Genomic DNA, 21779 nt, shown 5'->3' with positions numbered 1-21779 from the left:
GATACTTTGAAATGTAACAATAAACTTAACAATACATAAATACATACATAAAATTTAGGGTTTTTCAAAACAACTATTTATAGATTTCCAGGTATTTCTATTAGAGGTGGATTCGTATCAACGTTTCTCAGTATCATCAATACTTTGGTACAAAAATAAAATGTATCAAGTATTGTGTGCTTATCGATAAATGCCCGATTCATTTCAAAGTACCGTTTTGTATCGAGTATTAATTAAAATGTTTTTAAATGGTGTCAATGAAATAAGACAATATATTTTATAATACTGTATTAGTTTTAATACTTTAAATGTTAATTTTTATGAATCATATTTTCTAATACTACATCATTGGAGCTATCACAAATAGCTTCAGACATACAGACGGAAAGAATAGACATTAAAATGACAAGCCACACTAACACTAGCGTTGTTTGTAAACACTATAGATATTGAACTTTTTGAATAGAAAGAAAGTGATGAAAAAGAAAAAGGGGAAGACGGATTACGGGTATAAAAAGGCGGCGAAGAGAAACGGAAAAAAGATACTATTGATAATAAATGAGAAAAATGACGGTCAAGCTTAAATAGGGTTTACTGTGGGACAAGTTTTAGAAAAGGGATTGGGCTGTAATTTTGTGGGATAAAAATCCATTTCTGTTTTAGATCAAATAAGCTTCTAGTTTGGCATTTGTGAAGGAATAACTTAGACACGGCAGACATTTCAAATTGGCCGCCTGATCAGAATATCAAAACGTATATAGTTGCTTAAGATGTGAGCAAAAGCAAAAATGCACATCACATTTTAGTAGGTAACCACCGAATCTCTGCCTACTAAACAACAGTACTGGGCTGATTTCAAAGATCTCTGTCACACTTCACTTAAGGCCCTCTGTAAACGTTTTCCATTATTTCGCTTGTGCCACAAACAAGATATATTGTCGTTTGATAACTTGTGTACACGAGGCATATAGTAATTTACAAATGTTAATACCACCTTTGCTTCCGGGCAACCGGAGAAAATCCGTTTGATCTCTACATCGTTCACTGTGTAATAATAATTATTTTGTGCATTGACTCGATACGCAATACGATTATTTACACACAAACTTCAAGGATCTTCTCGGCATATGTTGTTCATCGATGATGTTTATTTGCTATTAGCTCTGTTATTGTAATTATATTTTATAACAACTGCAAATAAATATACTTCCATTAGGACTTTAAACACTCAAACGACTCAAACTCAAAACATTTAATCGCTGCTATTATAGTCCGGGTGGTCTTTCGCGGTTAAGTTTTCTCATAAAAGAAAATAATAATAGTTTAAATTGTACATTTAAATTATTAACGCTGACGGTTTGAAACAAATAAACGCCCGTTAGGTTTCTACTGAGAATTTATTTTCTATTGCACTTTAAACTGTACACTTCAGCAAAAAAACGTGTTAAAGTTCATTAACAAAAAAAAAAAAGAAGCAAAGAAGCAAATCATTAACCGCACTTCGGTCTTGGAGGGTTGTGTGCGTTTCGTTTTCCCGTCGAAACCTTTTTGTTCTTGTCTCGTGGTTGTATTTGAAAGAGAGCAAAGAGACCATTGTTTCTCGGTTCTGTCTTAAATGTCCAAACTATCAAAAGTTTGCAAGCATAAAATATATAACTGATCCCGCGGCTATTTCGCATTCACATGTTTTCTTTCACTTGACCGAAAAAGGACAACAATTATTATATACAATTTATCATTTAAACGTCATCGAAATTTGTCTTGTTTGGAATTTGGATTATTTACAAAGCACAGTTAGGTCAACCGGCATTAGTCTAACCTTAAGTACGATTATTATGAAAACCGCCCTTCTGCCACCCCCCCCCCTCTCCTTTGCACCACCGTGTGTGTCATGAAGAGTATAATTCCCACATGCCGGTTAATCGCTTTGCACGCTAACGCCTATGTGCAGACTTTTGTCCGGTCCTATCCCATTGTCTTGGCCACACATCCGAATTGTTGTACATCAAGCGAAGCGTGCACTTGTTGTTTTTGCAATGCCCTGAAATTCGGTTTAGGATATTTCAGTTTGATAACGGTTGTAAAGGGACAGGAGGGAAGTCCGGGCCACAGGTAAGTACACCAACAGCTGCAGTCTCGGAGGAAATGATACACGAATGTAAGCAACTCCGATGGAAAACAAACCCCGTTCAAATAACAATAAGGCTGCCACATATATCATTTTGGCGTACCTATGGAATATTTGGTTTGAAATGGTGAAATGCCACAAATACCAAACCTTTTGCCACGACCTCAATTTCTAATTTCTGGTTGAGATTCGACTAAGTAGCTTGAAATTAAAATAACAAGCAAATACAACTGCATTTGGGAACAGTTTCAATTTTAATTTCCTAAAAATAAAAATGCATCTCATATAATATCTTTATGCACCTTATGTCTTATATACCGCCATATTTTGCCTCGTCGAATGATAGCAAGTGCACTTGGGTGGATCCACCTCAAGCCATTTATTTCAAACGTACAGCATATGATATGTTGATTTATCATAGGATTCGATCCTATGAAAAAAGCGAAAATAATTGATGAGCTCATCCGTCTTTGCTGTTTGCCAAGTGTATTGATACAAAAAAAAAAAACGAAGACGAGCTTTGATCGTTTATATTAGAGAGCTCTGGTCGCCCACACGAAACGGGTCTGAAGTGAACATGATAATACATTTATAAAGAGAGTGACATATCACAAAATGGCGCATTTGTCATTCGTGACTACGCTCAAAGCATTTCTAAGCTCTCGGATAGACGATTCAATGTAAACTATAACGCACTTTTAGACTTTTAAACTCGAATGATCTCCAATATTGATCTCTAACCCCATCAAATAAATCCCCTCGGCTCTTTCGCGCGAATCAACATGTAGATAATGTGTGGGTTGAGGTTACACACAGGTATACCTTTGTTTGCAACTGATGCTAACTAAGTAAACTTGAAATAAATTATTTTCTGTGCTTACGAAAATGTAGCATCCAATCGACATCAACGAAATATACCTAGCAAAAGGAATGAAACAAATCCGTGTTGGCATGTCACACTCTGTTGGCATTTCGTTTTCAATGTCTACCTCGTGGATCTAGTTGTGTATACTCAGACGTGTGGGATAGAGTTATGCAATTCAAATTACCTCTTCTGCGGTATAACGACACAAAAACAGTTTGTTATTCGTCGACCAACGTCACATTAATTACCACCACACCACCACCACCACCACCACACACTGGCACGATGCAGGCAAAAACTACTGCAGACTGTGATATTCATTATCGGCCGCTAACCACCGCCAACGTTTTGATTACATACAAAGCTCTGTTAATGAATCAAATAGCAACAACAATAGTGTGTATATGACACGTGGACACGTGTCGTTGTCGACAATTACAACGGAAAGTCATTTGCAATTTACAATTTCTCTTGGCGCAAGTACAACACAATAGGAACGACGTGGTCTGATGAAAAGGAAACCACAGCGACAATAATAATGTTACTCTATCGATAAACAATAAAAAATGCTAATTTCGCATGACGCTTTCTAAACATTTTGAAAACAGTACACTACTATATTCATACATTGGTATATGCGCGGACCTATGGCGCCTTATATTTATTAATCAGTTATGTAAATATTATGTTAGCTCATACTTGAGGTACAATAACAAACACTCGATTCTCGGGGCTATGATAAAAGAATCACCCTGTATATATATATATTTTTTTGAGGTTGTCACGTCGAACAGGGATTGATTTTAGAGTACTAAAAAAAAATAGGACTAAACGTCCATTACGGTTTCTTTCGGTTTGTGCACCACGTGTGTCCCAGGAGACCTGGGAGCTGAGCCATTATACCTAACACAATACACAAAACTCTGACATTCTGGTGTAAGTTTTGCCACCAATACCCCAAAAGGCAGAACAGTATATTATTATATATCCAAACGGTATTAACCCAAGTCGCGGACGGTGGCTGTCAGTTACGTTTAAATCTGCAGCCTGTGTACATAGAGAAATAAATGACATGTTGGTATTACTATTCTTATTGACCAACTTTTGCATTATTGTTCAGCGCGGATCTTTTTGTTCAGCTCTTTCCAACACTTAACGACCGTCTGAGGGGACACACAGACATCACAGCTATTTGTCATCGTCAACGGTTTTACAATTCATTTTTTTAACGCCCAGCCAAACGAGAGGTCGGATTGAACACACTATACAGGATGGTCCGCCTGGCTCGAGTGGAAATGTAATATCCTAACAAAGTCATAGCCAACCCAACGGATTGATGAAAATTAAAAACGCCAACATTCCCATTTTGAAAAACGAGGTCCACACTTGTTTTATGTGCACAAGTGATGAAAAAATGTTCAAAGTGTTGAACAATAAAGTAAAAATATATATATCTAAAAAAAAAATGCCGACCACCCTGTACAATATATTATGCAATAGCTTCGAGTCTAAAGGCAACACATAAGTGTTTTTGTCGCTTGCTACCGTATGTACATATAATAACGTCGGCAAATCACCAGCAAACTTCAGTCGTGGCCTTTACACTACCTTTGCATTGCACTTTTACAAACGGCTCGTTAATGCTATTTACATAGGCACCACGTGTTTGACCCTTAACCTTTTTTTTTTGCCAAGTTTAACACGCCTGTTAATTTCAAAAGATAAATGACCTCGTCGGGTCTTGACATGAAATCCGTTTGGCAAAACAAATGTACACCAAACGTCCACGTACGAAAACCTCGAAAAGCTCTTAAACTTAAAGTTTTTGCAATATCTACAAGTTAATGTGGTTTTCTAGTTATCGGATAAAACTAAAGTCCGGGCTCTGGGCGCCATAAAAAGGGTAATATTATTTTAGGATTTCCATTTAACGGGCAAACAATAACCTTAGGCGCGCTTAAGTGACCTTTTGCCAACGAGGTCGACATTGTAGTCAATTCGCCAAACCCACCATCCCTCTCCCATTTGGCAACTCCCATCCACGGACTCTGACTGAGAGTCGGTTTACTGTCGGCTTATAATAATAAATCATCTCCTTGAATGCATACATATTTCTACGTTATGATAATTACACACATGTCGAAATGTGCCACTGTTGTCCACATTTTCCACATTTGTTGTCTGTTGTGCAAATTCTTTGTACAAACAACAAATTGTTATTCACATACAATTTTACTCGAATCAAATTATAAAAAAATATTTTTAATTTTATAAATTTCACTATACTTATTTTAATTTTTAGGATGCCAATTTTTTTCAAATTTATTTTTTAACCAACAGTAAGAGTTTTAACATAAAATAGTTACCCAACTCTTTTCAAAACAAAAAAATACTAAATTATAAACGGCAACGTTTGCAATAGAAAATTATGTAAACCAAAACTACTTTACCAATACAACATTTTATTATGTCTTTTAAGCAAATGTTTATATACATCATTAATAGGAACTTTTGTTGTTAATGTTTGAATAAAACTATCATAAGAATTGGACTCATTCCAAAAGTAAACGATCCGTAAACGGAACACATTTGTTAAAAAAAGTAATTTTTTGACAAAATTGTGACTTGCCACGTTTCATTAATAAACCATTCATATTCTATTTACACGAAATTATATTATCTTAAAAAATAATTACTTAAAAAAAACGCTTAAAAACTGTTGGAATACAATTTTTGAAAATTGTTGAAATCATTTTTTACTTGAATAATTAAATTAAAAATTTGTCGAATAACTTTTTATTCAATTACTTTATTTTATTTGATACAATTTAAATAAATGTTTTATTTTTATTTTTAAATGAATTTGAAATTATTTAAATATGTTTTCATTTGAATAAAATATTATTTAAATAATAATTTTTCATTTGAATAAAATATTATTTAAATAATAATTTTTCATTTGAATAATGTGCTAACTAGAGAATATCTAAGATAACGTTTTAGTCGAATGATGTTAACCATAAGATTTATGTATTTAAATGTCCATAATGATTGTATGGGCTTTGTAAAATATCATCTCTGGCACAGTCATGCTTTTACAGCATATATATATATAAATATCTTTGAGAGCAAAAAAAAAAGGTCAACCGAAAGCACATTGATTCGATTCTGAGTGTATAAACATAATATATATGTATTTTATTCTAAGGTCTCCCCAGAGTCAAGACAGTGTGTTTTTCAAACTTTTGGCCTGCGCCTAAGACCGGACATTCTTGTCGAGGGTGTGTCTGTATGTGCATCTTTAATCTTGTAAACACATAAAGCGTTTTGGCGCCATATTATTTTCGCTGTAAGTCAACCGTGGCGTTTTCGAAACGGACGCAATTAATTTGTAGAAAGAAAAAAACTCATCACGCCGTCGTTTAGGTCGGAATTGAATTCCTCTGGTAAACATAATAATATGGTGAACAAAATTACACTTTGACGTTGGTCGCTGTGTGTGAGTCAACAACAGTCAACTGGTATTTGAAAATAATATTTTCAGTTGAGACGTTTGTTACAAAAAGGGCATATTTTCAAATTTTAGTGGTACATTTTTTTATAGTACATTTGTTTTTTAACGAAAACTTAATAATTTTGCCTAACTTATTACCATTTAACGGGTTGATTTAATGTATAAAATATAAGTTTTAATTTAGCCTAAGGAATTTTGTAAAATTGGGCTTTTGTTTTGATCAGAAAACACAGCAGCGCTTAGTCATCGCTGCAATATTTTTACTTTGTAAGACTTTTTTAATCATAGCTGTTGTACTTTGGTTTTTGGCCCTTTTTCTAGTAAAATAAGATTATGTTTTCTCATTACAGTGCGTTCCGGTAAGCATACCGGGCCAATATTCTACCAAAGTACCAAATAAAAAGAAAGTTAAGAGCATCCACATTTCATGCAGATGCATCAATACATGGATACATCCTACAATCTAGTACCTATCTCTAATCCACTATCTCTATTAATTCACGTCCAGAATCTCTCCGTGATCCAGAATGATCTCCAACCATAAGACATCATATCCATGTCAAAACAATTTTCAACAAACATCCTCACAGTGCTCACTATATCTTAACCCTGGACCTTTTTTTTTTTGTTATCAAAAGACAATACTATAATATAGGGTGCCTTGTTAGCGACAGCGAGTGGTTGGTGCTGCTCGTGTATCACAAAGCAGTTAAAACTCAAGAACCACCGAGTAAAACGATACTGTGCCCAGGAAAAAAAAAGCGTTAAGGATCTAAAGAGCGTCTAAACTTTCTCCGGCACGTTTCGAGCGCTGGTAATATGTCCCTTGTCGACTTGACTTACCGGCAAACGCGGATTGAGATAATATAATATAGTAATAAAACCGTTTCAGTGTAACAAGTTAGTAGACTTGAAATGGTTCGGCTCGTATGCAGTATGGAGCCATATAGCGATTTGGATTGTCCTTATAAATGTATCTAAAACATGTTGAACAACCAAATATATGGGCAAGATATCCCCACGAGGTTCGACTATTTTGGAATATATGCCCGAGATTTCTATTGTGTTCAAATAAAACACCGGATTTTGAAACAACCCACAAATACATATTATAGAAACGAAATATTACCGACATTGTAAAAAGTAAGACATTTCAAAGTGCACTGACTCGAGCTAAGAAATGTTAATAGAGTTTTGACGGCAGCGCAATAGTTGGCTCGGGCTGACGCCAAAACACATTGTATTTTATAAATATATGTATATATTGAAAACTACAGTGTATATTACAAGTGTAGACATCAGCTGCTGTGCTTCTCGGTCTAGGTATTTTGCTGAAATAACAATATTTTTGTTGGCTCGCTTTGAAATACTACTAAATATTGCAATACCTACTGGTATAATAGCGACCTTGCAGTCTGAGTTTTAAAAAACCAGCTCTCGTTAATTATTATAATTGTTTTTAAGTAACCTATCATTTACTTGGCATGATATTGAGGAAATTATATTGTTATAATACTACATATCATTGCATTGGCCATAATATTATAATTTGTGGGAAAACAAGTGAATTGGTCAAACAGCGTTTTCAATCGTTTAATTTTAATACGGTTTATTTTTTTTTTCGAAACGAAATTAATTATCGTTTGAAAACGAATAAGATCAGCGACAAACAAGCATAAAAGAAAAGTTGAATGAATGATAAATGAATGTGTAAACTTTCTTTTGACACGATAATGGCTTTTCGGTGTAAGCAGAAATTATGTGATATCACAAAAACAGATGTCAAGAGGTTTTATGAGAACAAGAATAACTTAACTGTTACAAAAATGTCCGAATGAAAAATATATGTTCATTAAAAACCTGCGGACAAGGCAAGCATGAAATTCCACAAATGATTAGGTGACTGTAGACCAACATAACCCAGTGATATTTTACTTATTTGTTTAATGCACTGAATGTATACAATATTAAATTTCAAATATAAACAACAACAAGCCAATCATAAATTGTTTTGTTTTGCATTAAACTACTATTCATCAACAACGGTAGCGAGTAAGTATTTCATAGCATTATAATTCGTTTGAAATTACTCAAAAGCAACGTCAGAACGGTCAAAAGTGAATTAAATTTATTTCAAACGACAAAATATAAGACTTTTGACAAATTAAATAACAATAAGACTATATTAAACCGTTCCGTTTAGACTAACCTTGTCTGACGTCAACAGCGCTACTGCGCAATAACAGTACAACATTTTATTTGTGTGCGTTTTAAAGAAGACGTTCGATTTTAGTATAATACTTACAAACCCGAAATTTGGCATTTTCATTAATTTATAATTACGGCCAAATAAGTATCCGCCGTGCACAGGACTTATCCGAGTACAGCTTAATTAATAATTAACGAGTAAAGATAAACACAAAGAAATCCTCGACTTCCAATTTAACAACGGCGGTGCATTTATTATTTAAAATTACAAATCTCGAACACCACCCACCGTCCTTTATGTTTTAGTTAAAAGCCTTTGTAAGTTCTTAAAAAAAAAAACAACAACAATATTTATCTCAATTTTCGAATAAGCGGGCTTTAAAGTGCCTATTTATCTGTCCTTGGTTAAATAAATGAAGCAAAATAGACACTGTGCAAAAGAAACTCGGCGCTCAAATGCTCGAAAGCATTGGAAAATGTAAAATTTACTTGTTTGTAATTTTAACTGATTATTGTGTAATTTTTTTTCTATTAATCAAGACGTTTGATTAAAAAAAAACGGATAAAAACCGTTTGTTTTACAACTGTGGTGGTTTTTAGAAGAAATGTCATCACAATAATGTTGTAATAAAAGAACTTATAGAGTTGTCCACTAGGTCTCGCTAATTTTAATCGTTTGAGTGATTCCTTATAAACGAAAAATATGCAATTGGTATGTATGTGTTCATAATTCCACGGCGACCAAGGCTAAAGTTACCAAACGAAAGATCCGGCTATCTCGAAATTTTGAAATTGTTCAGGACGGCCAAAAGAAAATCCATTGTCCCATTTACCACTATTGGCGGGAAATAATGCGTTTTGTAATATCTTTGAAGGTAATAGTCCTATTTTACTGTTAGATGGACGAAAATTTAAATCATTTTTCCATGAAAATTTTCCAATGGAAAAACAATTTTCGATAATTCTGGCACCGGACCCTTCGAAAATTCAACGAGTCCTGAACGTACACAGCATCCTGGTCGGCTGGTTCGATTCCAGGGTGGGAAAGGACGACGAGGGGGCGAGATCTGTTACGCTTCGACTGGAAGAGTGCAATTTTTTGAAAGACAGTCGGCGGCGGTACTTTTGTGTAGTGAACAAAGAAGAAACAAAAGCGTATGATTGGCAACAGCTATGACTGGAGCGACGGACGGTCGGGCCAGCGAAAGTTTAAATAACTCTAAGCCACGAATGGGCGGGCATTAAGTCGGCGAGAATAACGAATAATACTCTCCGGGGACGTCGCGGAGACGTGCACACTTTTTGCAGCAATGTTGTTACTCTTAAGATTTAATATCGCTTCGACCGAGATGATCGTTAAGACCCCTCGCGAACGTTCCACGCCAATCCCCGACCACAATGAATATGCTTCTTTTTTTCCAACCCAGAACGACTAATATAATATTTAAATATGCGCGTTTCTTCCACCCCTCCGTCCCACTGGTAAACAATTGACCGTGGAAACGATTGAATTCATAATGAATCCAGAATTCCAGACCGTTTCAGAATGCAAAAATATCTTTCTTTTGGCTCAACAGTCGACAACGGATGTGAGCCACGTCCAAGCAGCGTCCATCCTAACTGGTAGGGATATCGAAAAAGCTAGCAATCAAGTCGAACGATCATTTAATTCATCAATATACATAATATAATTTAAAAATATATACTATGTCCACAGTGGTGACTTTACATAAAATTCGCATTTACATACACTTGTCAATGGCGGTGATTGAGCAGCTGCAAACCGGTGTGAGGCTGTACAAATAACTACCCTCCTAATCTTAAGGTTTTGAAAAACATCACTCATCTACCGAAAACAACCATAGTGCGTTTCACGGTAATAAATGACGAATTAGACACTGACGTGTCACTTTTTTGTTTTACTTTGCTTTCATATAATATTAGTTAAATAGTATGGATTCGTTTTTACCGATAATACTTTGTATTTAAGTTTTTTCTGATTGTGCCTGACACGAGTTCTCTAAAAAAAACCCGTATCTCTCTCCCCAGAAATTCTAGTTATGATATTTGGGTAAATATGACATAAAATCTGCTAGCGTTTTAAAAATGATTCTTATTCGACCGTATCAATGGTTATACGTATTGTGAAAAGTTATTGAATAGGACACCGCCAATTCCATAAGATGACACGAAAATCCGCATTGTGATTTGTGACCCGTTTTTTTCATTTGATTTTTTTATTTGCAGCCCTTTTAAACATGATATTAAAATTAAAAGAATGTTAATAAACGTCTGTCACTCTCAAAAAAATGCAACCGACATCTTTTATTAAGGATTAAACTGATATTGCGAACGTGACAAGTTAAATATAATATAGCACTTTTCAGATGAAAACTTAAACTCATACAATTCCCATAAGGATTCCATTAATTTCCGTATTTGACACTTTCCAATCCAAAGCTACCTACATTTCCTGAAATATTTGTATTGTCAAACTTCCAATAACTTATTTAAACACCCGATAACTAACCGTTTACAACAAATCATAAATTATGAACAATGATAGCAAAAAATATATAAAATGACACTTTCGGTCGGTTAACTTTTAAACAATAACTTCTCGACTTAACTCTCTGTAATAAACATGCAAAACCGATGATTTAAATATTTGAATACTTCAGCTGATTTAACTACAAAACAAAGTATATTAAACAAGTTTTTATAATATGGCCAACGACACGAGCCTTTACTAATATATTCATGTTTAACATCTGTTAACACATTTCTTATTTTTTTTTTTCGAAATTAGTCACCCACTCACGTTTGGTTGTATTTACTTTTTAATTATTCTTAATTATTCCATACTCACCGGGAAACTTTTCCGTGCCAGTAACTCGCTAGTACACTTGCAGTGAATTTATTTCCCCCCCAGTGCACCTTCAAACTTTATCAACTTGTGCGTGTTCGGTGATGTTGCTGCTAATTCCCTACACAATAGTGAAGTCAAGTCAAAGAATCATTGGCCTATAGTTAACACTGTATTACAGGGTGATCCGACTAACGTAAGACACAAACATTTTTCAAAATATGTTAGCGTCTGAATGTTGAATTATCATTTATTTGTTCACTTGTTATGACTTTATATAGATTTGATTATTTGACTGTATTTCTTAATATTTTCAATCGTTTCTATAAAGACGAGTAGTTAAATGAAAATAAAAAATTCAAACGCTAACATATTTTTTAATTTTTGTCTACAAATGTATGTAATTAAAAACATAAGTTGCCATTTAAAAAAAAACAAAAATCCCCCATTTTGTCTTATAAGGATTGACGATAAACATTTTCAAAGTATTCATATTTCCAGAGAAAATGAAAATCCTCCTCTGTGACACTTGACATGTCGCTAGTAAAGTTGCCAAAGAATTCTTTCTGTCTTTACAGAATTAAAAACCCTTATTTTGGGGGTAAATTTGAGTGTAAAAAAATTAAAATTAAGGTCTTATATCAGACCAAAAGAAGTTTATAAATATATAACTCTAAGATATAGTAACTGAGTAAACTCAGTTAAGAGTATCCACATTTCATGCAGATACATCAATACACGGATATGTTCAGATATCTGCATGAAGTGTGGATACTCTTAGCTAATTATAATTTCTTATATCCTAATATATCCTGCGACTTGATGTATCCGCATGAAGTGTGGATACTCTTAACTTTATTTTCAGAATGAGTTTCCATAATCCATATCTATTATCTCTAAACTTATAATATATGCTTAATGAAATAATGATAATGACGTAAGCACTGTGACGCTAAACGTGACGGACAAATTTTCAGAATGACCCCCAGCCATAAGACGTATCCCCGCGTTAAAGAGGGAATATATTTGTAAATAATAATATTCTTACTGTGAAAACAGGTCCAAGTCGGATCCGGGAAGAACGAGGCGCGGCAAAACCATTCCCGACCGGGCTTTCTTGCGCGTCCTGGTGACCACCGTGTGCGAGGAGGAAGCCGAAGACGTGGACGCGCTGAAGTGCCAACCGGACTCGCCGGACGGCTGATGGCTGTGCGGCGACAGGATCGTCATCCTGCGGTCGACGGACGGCGGCGCGAGAGACAGGTGTGACGGCACGGACGTGCGGGTGGACGCGAACAGGCCCCGCCGGCGGTCGGCCCATTCCACCACGTTCTCCAGGCAGCTGTCCAACGACTTGCGGTCGTCGGCTCCGGCCATTATGAAGCTGGCCCGGTTGTGGTGGCCGGCGGCCGTGCTGGTGGTGACGGCCACCGCCGCGGTCGACCTGGCCGGCAGATTCTCCATGGACTTGCTGTTGGGCTGCGAACCGCCGCCGGCCGTGTCCGCCGACAACCACCGCCTTCGGTTCTCATCGCCGCCGCCGCCGCCGCTTCCGGCCGCCTGGCAGCTGTAACCCCGGCGCACCACCCCGGGCGACCTCTTGGCCGTCGGTTTGTCCCCGTCCTCGGGCGGCATGGTCACTATCGGTTCGTTCTGGTCGTCGTCGTCGTCGTCCTCCATCGTCGGCGTTGCCATGATCACTTTTTGTCTCTGCAAAGGTTTACCGCCGCATGCCGCGCCGGTGGCCATGTTCATGACGGCCATGGTCCTGTACACGGCCGTCGTCGTCGTCGTCGTCGTCGTCTTTCCTCGGTCGTCGTCGTGCTCGGCCGACTTGCTGGGAGCCGAATGCCATCTGAGGCCGGTCAACGATGACTTGCCGCAGTCGGCCGCCGGCATCGTCGCTTCTTCCATGCTCCTGGTGCCTTCGGGCGGTGTCGAAGTGGCCAAAAGCTTCGGCTTGTGCTTGGGCGAAACTGTTTTTTTCGACATTGTTCCCTTCGCTATAATCACAATATTACCATGGTTACGGTTACAAACACCCAATGCCCACATTAACCCCATTCGCCAGGCTTGAAATTTCGATCCGGAGGTGTGAAAAAAAAAAATTCAATCATGGAAATGTTATCTCTTATCACTTATCTCTTATGTTGCAATAATGGCGTCATGAAATTTCTTGTATCCAGTCCAATAACATAACCACGTTAATATGCGATATCCGCGCTAGGAAATATAATAATTATAATTTACGGCCAAACAAAGTTGAAAATATAAAATACTTGTTTTTGTTTCACCTAAACAAACTTGCAGGCGAGTAATCAATTTTGTGTGAAAACACAAACGGGAAACAAATTGTCCGTTATAGGACCTAGACGGGCGTAATAGCATAATAATTGGAAATATATGATAACCAGACGTTCACTACGAACGAATACTTGATAATCGGCCAAATGGTTTTTACAAATCGTTTCCGTCTCTTTCTCCGACGCGCCAAAAACCCCGTTGGATAATATTTTCTTAATAAACACAAACGATAGTTTAATAGCGTTTAAAGACGAAAAACATTTTCATTAGCTAAACATCGGGTTCAACACAAAGTATTGAAAGCTGTAAGCCAGATACCACATAACGTTTAGTACCGTTTACTGAGTGTGGTAATGACGATGATAGTGGAAAGAAATATTAAAAAATTGATGTACCTCATTTCTAGGTCTTTATCACTTAAGCAAGCAATAAGTAAGGTCTATTGTTAGGTACCATTGTGATTGTGGAAATCAACAAAATAAACACTATCTTAGAGGACTGGATCAATGCATGGCGTATTGGGTAAACATAGAACATTTCCGAATGGAAGTTACCTGTTCTGTCGACCGGGCCGATTGCTTTTGACAAGTGACAAGGACGGTAATCTTAAACTTACAACCCGGCGGCGGTCCGATGGAAAAAGGGTCAGTTTAAACGCCAGTGCGCTACTACACCTCTGTAAATCCCGGATTTGTGATATTTTCCCTAATCCCTTACCCGGTCGACCAGGTACAATGTAGCAGGTTAGGTCCACCCATAATAGTAGCGCGTGTGTAGGTGGCGACAAAAGGCACCAAGACAAAGAAAAATACTGTTTGCGCCCAGGCCAGCGTGTGTGTATGTTAAATCTTCTGGCAGTGGGCTCATGAATCGCATTTGTCGCGGATTTGAATTGCAAATTTAAACTCCGTTGGTGGTTCAAGCTATAATATTATTTTTAAGAGCCACTCTAAAGGCGTTAGCCTTCCCCCCCCCCTTTGTCGGATTATGCCTTAAACACTAGCCGGGAGAAGGAGGGGTTCCCTGATTGAAAACAAGCAAGTAAAATTCCCTCGAATGAACAATGTTAGCATGGAATACACATTGAATACAATGCACATGTATGCTTTGGCCAACCTAAGGCCTCATCGGCCATTATTAAACCATATAACGAAGCATCAATGCTAAAACCAAACTTACGCTGTAAAAAATGCTACTAAAACCAGGCATAGAGCTTCTAGGGTTCAGCGAAAATCTCAGACACCAACAAAATTCAAGTGTTTCAATCCCGAGGTTTTCTTCGCTACGAAAAGTTCTGAAATGGTCTCCAGGGACACCTTAATCTGATCCTCTAATCTCGTTGACCTTGTTTGAAAAAGAAACGGCGTAGACACCTGCTAACCTAATTAACTCCACTCTTCCAGCCATTGGAGCCATGCACAGCTTATGACACATCTTTATTATTGTAATACCTTAGGGCACTAATTTTTAACTGTACAGATTGTACATTTAACGATATCTTAATGATGACGATGACATCTTTCCGAAAACCTACAAGGAACTCCTCGAGCTGACGTCACATCAAAGAGCTAAGACGATAAAAAAAAAAAAAAGCAGCAACCACCTCAATGTGAAGGTTCGAGTTTTGATAAAGTTTTCAAACGGGCAAAGCGGAAAAAAATTAAATCGTATTGACTTGGCAAATGTGGGACACGAGGTAAAGCTGCGAGTGCGGGCGTATGGGAAAACCCAGCCGGATCATAAATCGGTGTGCAAAAATAAGTTGAATCGAATTTGAAGTTTTGCATTTTGAGTGCTAGCACACCGAACAGACGTCACACGTTTTGGAAATGAACAAAACAAATAACAACATCCGCCCTTGCCGTTTGCAGCAATCTGCCAATCGAAAACCTAACCAAGCGGACCGCAGTCCGGTAAATCGCTTTTTGCGGTCACCCTGGGGACAAAACTCAAATGGCGTTTGCCTTTAAACCAAACACATATTCATCTGTCCACACGTTCATTGGCAGAGCAATCCGAAACCAAGATTAGACGGTCTCGGCGAGAAAGACTGGACTAATAAAATAGAAAATCCCCCTTTTAAATTGTGACTTTCATACAAATCTGCATACGGTATATGTTAAGCATAAGAGTGGATTTTTTTATGACAAGAACTAACTTGTTGCGACGCGATAAAAGTGAAAGATAAGCCGGAAGTAAATAGAGTTTTTTATATACCTACTTTAATTTTATGGTTTTTTTTTTTTATTAGAATAAACACGGTTGAAAAAAAACTAGCATTGTCTCTAAGTTCAGTGCTATTCAGGAAGCTAAAAATAAAATGTTTGTTTTATATTTTTGACAAAAGGAGAGGGTTTTTTTTTATTGACGATAATGGAAATTGTGGTAAACTAATGGATTGAATAAAGAATCGTCATTACTATACTACACAATAAGTATAATTTATAGCTGTTTTGATTTAAAATTAAATTATATTCAGAAAATTCTACTTTTATAGCCCTTTAATGTGTGGTATGTGCGGTTAGGTTAGGTTAGATTAGGGTTATGTTGGGGCTGTTATAACGTTTGAACTTTTCAACGAGCCAGTCATGTATGATAATAATAATTCGTTATAGAGTGTACTTGAGATAATAATACTTAGATTGGACGATAGTGTCTGGAATCTGTTTCCGACGGGTAAAGCGAAATATTATAAGTTGTGCATGTATTAAACTTCTACTTGGTTTTCAAACGGTTTCTCGTGATTCGACAAAACTCTGGTAGGTACTCGTTTGAAAAGTAGTGGTGGGGCGGTGGGGAAAGGTGAGCAAAAATCGAAAGCCTGAGAGCAACACCACGAGGGAGTTTATTGGAGAGCAACGAAACAAGTACTTCCTAGAAGCAATTCGTTCGAATCTCGTTAGTCGACCGTCTAGCACGTACCCGATACACACTGCTGTTATTCGAATCCTCGGATAATCTGAAAACGATTTTAAATAAAAGCACTCTGAGCTTGCTGAACGGGCAATAACGGCTAATTGGAGGGGAAAAAACCATCCCAACGACCATCTGGTGTTCCGTTTTCCTAGAACTTCTTACACCCGCGAGGGCTGAACGGTTTTACCGCCAAATCCGATAACCAAAGTTTAAAATATAAAAAAAAATTAGATCTTTTAAGCTGCAAAACAATGTGAAATCAGTATGCCATTCCAAGATAAGATCAACCCGACGGAAGCCACACGCCGCAAGATCATTTACTTAACTCAACACTCACGTGGCTCGCATGCGATTCAACTGAAATTTAACTGCCTTAACAATAGGCCGTTTCCCATTTCCTTAATAAGCAGAACAGTTAGACTTTTTGGGCGGGTATTGCTTAAAAAAAAAAAAGCAACATTTCTACCAGAAAAACTAATGCCCAGTTGATTTAAATCCGAGGCCTTCGTTTGGTTTTTTAATTATTCTGTTTGTCTGGCACGCATGGCGTTCTAAACGCTGTTATTCGTGTAAGTATGGCAGTGACGCCATATCTTAAATATTTTAAGGAGTTTTTTTTTAAATTTTATTCTCTTTAATACATTTATAGTTTAACGACTGAATTCGTTTTGATTAACGCGAGGCAAAATGACGCACAGTGCTATAAAATATTATTTTTGTATACACTTGTGAGGTTGAACGCGACGCCAATTATAACGTTTAAGGAGCTATCAAGTGCGGTGATAGCAATGATAGTGTAAGTTCGTGTGGGCCGGCGATAAATTACAATCGTCCCGGAACAAAAAAAAAAAAAAAAGAAAAGAAGAGATTTTTTACAAAAGATAAAAACCCCACCGACTTATACCTGTTATTATGATATTGCATTTTTATTTTATAGCTAAGGCGTTTCGCGCACATCACCCGAGCACACGCCATGTACGCTGCGATGGGCGCCAGATAAGTGCAGCATAAAAAATACCTATAGGTACCTATTTTCGTCCGACCCTAATCATTATAATAACAGTACATAACAGTACATACATAAAGCGGGTGGCCGAGCATCAAGTCCCGTACCGCCTTAACGCGCTTCATTACAAATGTTTTCCCCCATAACGACCGCCCTTAAAACCTTTGTTGGTTCCGACAAAATGTTATACAAATGTGATACGCGTTACATTAAACATTCACACGGACGCGATTAATTGAAAAAGTAGAAAACGGTTAGAAACGACAGCGCAATCGTTTACCCGACGAGCTGCACAAAGAACGATTAATGAACACTTAATAATTTAGTAGCGGTTAACCCTCCGCCGCGGGTTCGATGAGCTAACAAACCGACCCTCCTGACGATAACTGTACAGGCAGGTTGCAGCGGTTAATTTGTTATTGTTTTCTATGCCTAAGCCTCGACAATATTTCTGCATTACACTAGTGCGTTAAAACCCAGCAATCGAAATCCTTGTCTAGCTGCTGTGAGTTTCCCAAACTCTGATGGAGCAGGGTCGAACCCGTATCGTCGGTGGCCCAAACACGGTTGCGATAACGCCCGTACAATACATTGACTGCGGGTCGACGATCCGGTTCGGAGGACCAACAATTAGCTTTGGCGCGTTTATCTACAAACCCGACGGGGCTTTACCGTAACTAATCGGCGACGGAAGCGATGGCAGTTTGAAATTTTTTTTCCACTCCGGATCTAAATTTAAAGCCGAGCCCGGACCCTTTTCTGGTAGGGCGCCAACGACCGACCCAAAGCGCCTCTGTAACTCTACTAATTGCGTTTACCTTGCAGCCGTGTGTCTATCAGAGGTATATATATAATTAGCCGGCGGTAGACGCGTGTGTGTGTGTGGGTTTTTTTTTTTATTTTATTTCATCCGATCAATCTACGGTCGTATGCGGGTTAACGAAACACGACGGCGACCCGACACGTATATTTCATAAACGCTAGCGGAAACGGACACTCGCGCGGTCCACGGTTAAGGCGATGTCGCGTACCGAACCGACTGCGTAGGAAACCCAGCCGAGCACCGTGGCGACGGCGGCACCGTCGAACCGACCGTCCACGACCGTGGCCGAACATTGTTGTTTAGACTGCACTTAGGTAGGTATATTTTTGTTGTTGTTTTTGATAACAGTTTTTTGCACAATTTGTTAACTCAAACGGACGAGAGATATTAAAAACACAAATAACTAGGAATCCAAAAAAATGTGTTTTAACCGGGAAAACAGTAGTGCATAATCCAATCGTACATATAAACTAGTTGTTGTATGGCATAAGCTGATCAACTTAAGTTGTTCCACCATAGATGTAATTTAAAGGGAATTGCATGCAGTCTATTTTTAAGGAGTTTTCTGTAGGAAAAAACAGACCGCGTACACTTTTGACTTGACACACCTTTCTCATAAAGTCGGATTGAATTTTATTTTACTTACTTGACTAACCTAACTTTATTGTACATTAAAAAATACACTAACGAGCAGGGAATGAAATTTCAAACAGTTTGTATGTATAAAATGTAGAATTGACTTCACACGTTTTTCACAAAGTTCATCCAATTATTATTATTTAACAGACGGTGAAAATAAGAAATAATATGAAAGATAAAGTAGGTTAAATTTTGTTAAAACTAACTGCAGCTGATTTGTTAGGGTTTAGAGTGTACATTATTCAATCAATATAATTTATAGAGATACTATTGTTTATCAAACAAGGTTAAATTTTAGTTGAAATATGTTAACAATTATTGTACACAACATAATAATTTACAATATTTCATTTTGCATTGTTATATCATATTCTTTAGATAACATGCATCGCTGCTGAAAGGCAATCAGCCGAGAGAAACAATACTTTTAAAGAGTCTTTGGATAAAGTTTTAGGAGTCTGAAAATTGGGCAGTAATTAAACTTGATGTGTTGTATATAGATCAATTAAAAAAATTCTGTAATCGATATTTTGTTTCTGAACTATAAAAAATATTATTCTCAAATTAAATTAAAGAAATAAAATGTATCACATTACTTTTATGGACACTTATCTGTGCTGTATTGTAATATTTTCCAGCTATAGAATGCGATTTTTATCCATCGAACGATTGCGCCGAGGTGAACGACAAAAGCTTTTAGACTGTTCAGTTTGAAACTGTGACAAATGGTGTGCACGTTATGGACACTATAATAATTTTAGTACATCTCATAAAGAACCGTAAAAGCCATTATGAATCGCCAATAAGACGGTTACAAAACCGACATTAGTCGAACAATGATTTTTTAACGATTTATCCGAGTTTTTATCTTCACCTCAAACGGTCGAGTTCATTCGGTTTTATCGCTTTTATCGTCGAAATTCTTTCTACTTATTGCCAGCACATATTTATCTGAGCAGTAACATTAGTTAATAAACGTTCGACAATTCATCAACAGCTTTCTATAGCCCAATTTTTATGTATTTTTTCAAAAATACAACCCCCCCCCCCTAAGTTTTTAATTGGTAACATATATATATATTTTATTGATTTTAAAAATTCACACCAAATTGCCAATTAAGTCATTTAAGTGTGTATGTTCTGTAGTTTTTAAACTACAAAACTAAAATGTCACCAAAAATGAAAACTACAAAATTACAATTGTGTCTTATGCGTTTACTGGATCACCCTGTATTATGTGTATTGTCTGCAAAACGTTACCTTGTCGAACTAGTAGTGTGTTATTATTATAATGACACCTACAAATTATCATGCGGGTAATTGATTTCTACGCTTTGTCGGTTTTCAGAACAAAAGAGGACTATTATGTGCACAAAACAGAAAACCGCGGTGGATGTCTTGAGAACGTTTCACAGAGTTTGACATAATGCATTTGTTATTATCAAACGTTTGACTGTCATTAAGGCATGCCCTAAATTTAACGAACAGCCGTTGAGGTACAAGGCAATCAGTTTGGAAGAGTTGACGAGCCAAGATATGCAGTTAAAAAAAAACCCTAAGACTATTTGGTGGGGTTTTTTTTTTTATCTAAAGTTAATCATAAAAAAATAAATAATCCATTATTTTTAATAATAAACTGAACTCTGGTTAATGTTGACAGGTAACAGTGTATACCAGACGGTAGACTATAATTATAATAAGTAATAAAACAAATACTACAATGTGATTTACTGCGTTGAAAAAGTTTCTTATTCGTATATAATATTTGTATAAAATAAACGCTAGTGAGAGCACTGTAGTTTTGAATTAAAATATATTATATCTACTTTTAAAAAGTCCAAAGCACGTGGCAAAATGAACTTAAAGCAACTAAATCTAAGCTAAGGTTTTTGTCGTTCTTATTCTTTGTGTTTTAAACATTTCATCAATTTCATAATTTATGTTAAAGACAAAACTTCTAACTTAAACGGTACCCAAAAGAGGCCTTACCAATAATGTATAGCGCCAATATGTTTACAATATATTACTGTTTAGTCGTTGCTACACTTGTGGACATTGACACTTACCTGAAACAAACAAAAATACTTTAAGTTAGCAATAATAATATGTAATAACAATGTAAACGGTTTGAAAAGCGCATAAAGTCTATCGTTTTCATCATTTCAATTGTGTTAATATCTTACTGACATAAAAAAATAAGTAGGTACAAAAGATGACAAAAAATTCACTAAGACATTATTCGTCGTCTTTTGTAAAAAAAAAAAAACTTTCAAAATAATTAAAAACAAAAGTAATTAAATCGTTTCTTATAAAGTCATATTTTTTTTGTAGCACCGCTTTGAAAAACTCGAACATTTGTATTTATTTATTTTTTAGGCAATTAAAACGGAAACGTCTCTTCTTCTTGGGGAAAAGAAAAAACGGAGTTGTTATGAAGTTATAATCTATCAAGTTTACAATTTCTAAGCGTTTATCATACAACAGCTAATACGGTTAAAATCCGAACCTAT

General features: G+C 36.6%; 1 protein-coding gene across 5 annotated transcripts in view; it reads right to left on the bottom strand.

Moving 5' to 3' along the window:
• LOC126842641 (cAMP-specific 3',5'-cyclic phosphodiesterase) overlaps positions 1–21779 on the bottom strand; it is a 255397-nt gene that overhangs the window by 123178 nt on the left and 110440 nt on the right. For 2 of the 5 annotated variants that reach the window (XM_050579685.1, XM_050579686.1), the window contains exon 1: positions 12630–13046. The exons of the other annotated variants lie outside the window; for them this stretch is intronic. In XM_050579685.1, coding sequence (XP_050435642.1) covers positions 12630–13045 — 416 coding nt within the window. In that variant the 5' untranslated portion in view covers position 13046. Of the gene's footprint in view, positions 1–12629; positions 13047–21779 lie in introns of those variants that run through there. 5 annotated transcript variants of the gene reach the window in all.

The sequence above is a fragment of the Adelges cooleyi genome, unplaced genomic scaffold (genome assembly GCF_023614345.1).
Source record: "Adelges cooleyi isolate 19-005CV unplaced genomic scaffold, UGA_ACOO_1.1 ACOO_flye_CR_arks_rails_tigmint_CR_PRNA_574, whole genome shotgun sequence".
NCBI classification, from domain to species: domain Eukaryota; kingdom Metazoa; phylum Arthropoda; class Insecta; order Hemiptera; family Adelgidae; genus Adelges; species Adelges cooleyi.
This window is presented reverse-complemented; position numbering and strand designations above follow the sequence as displayed.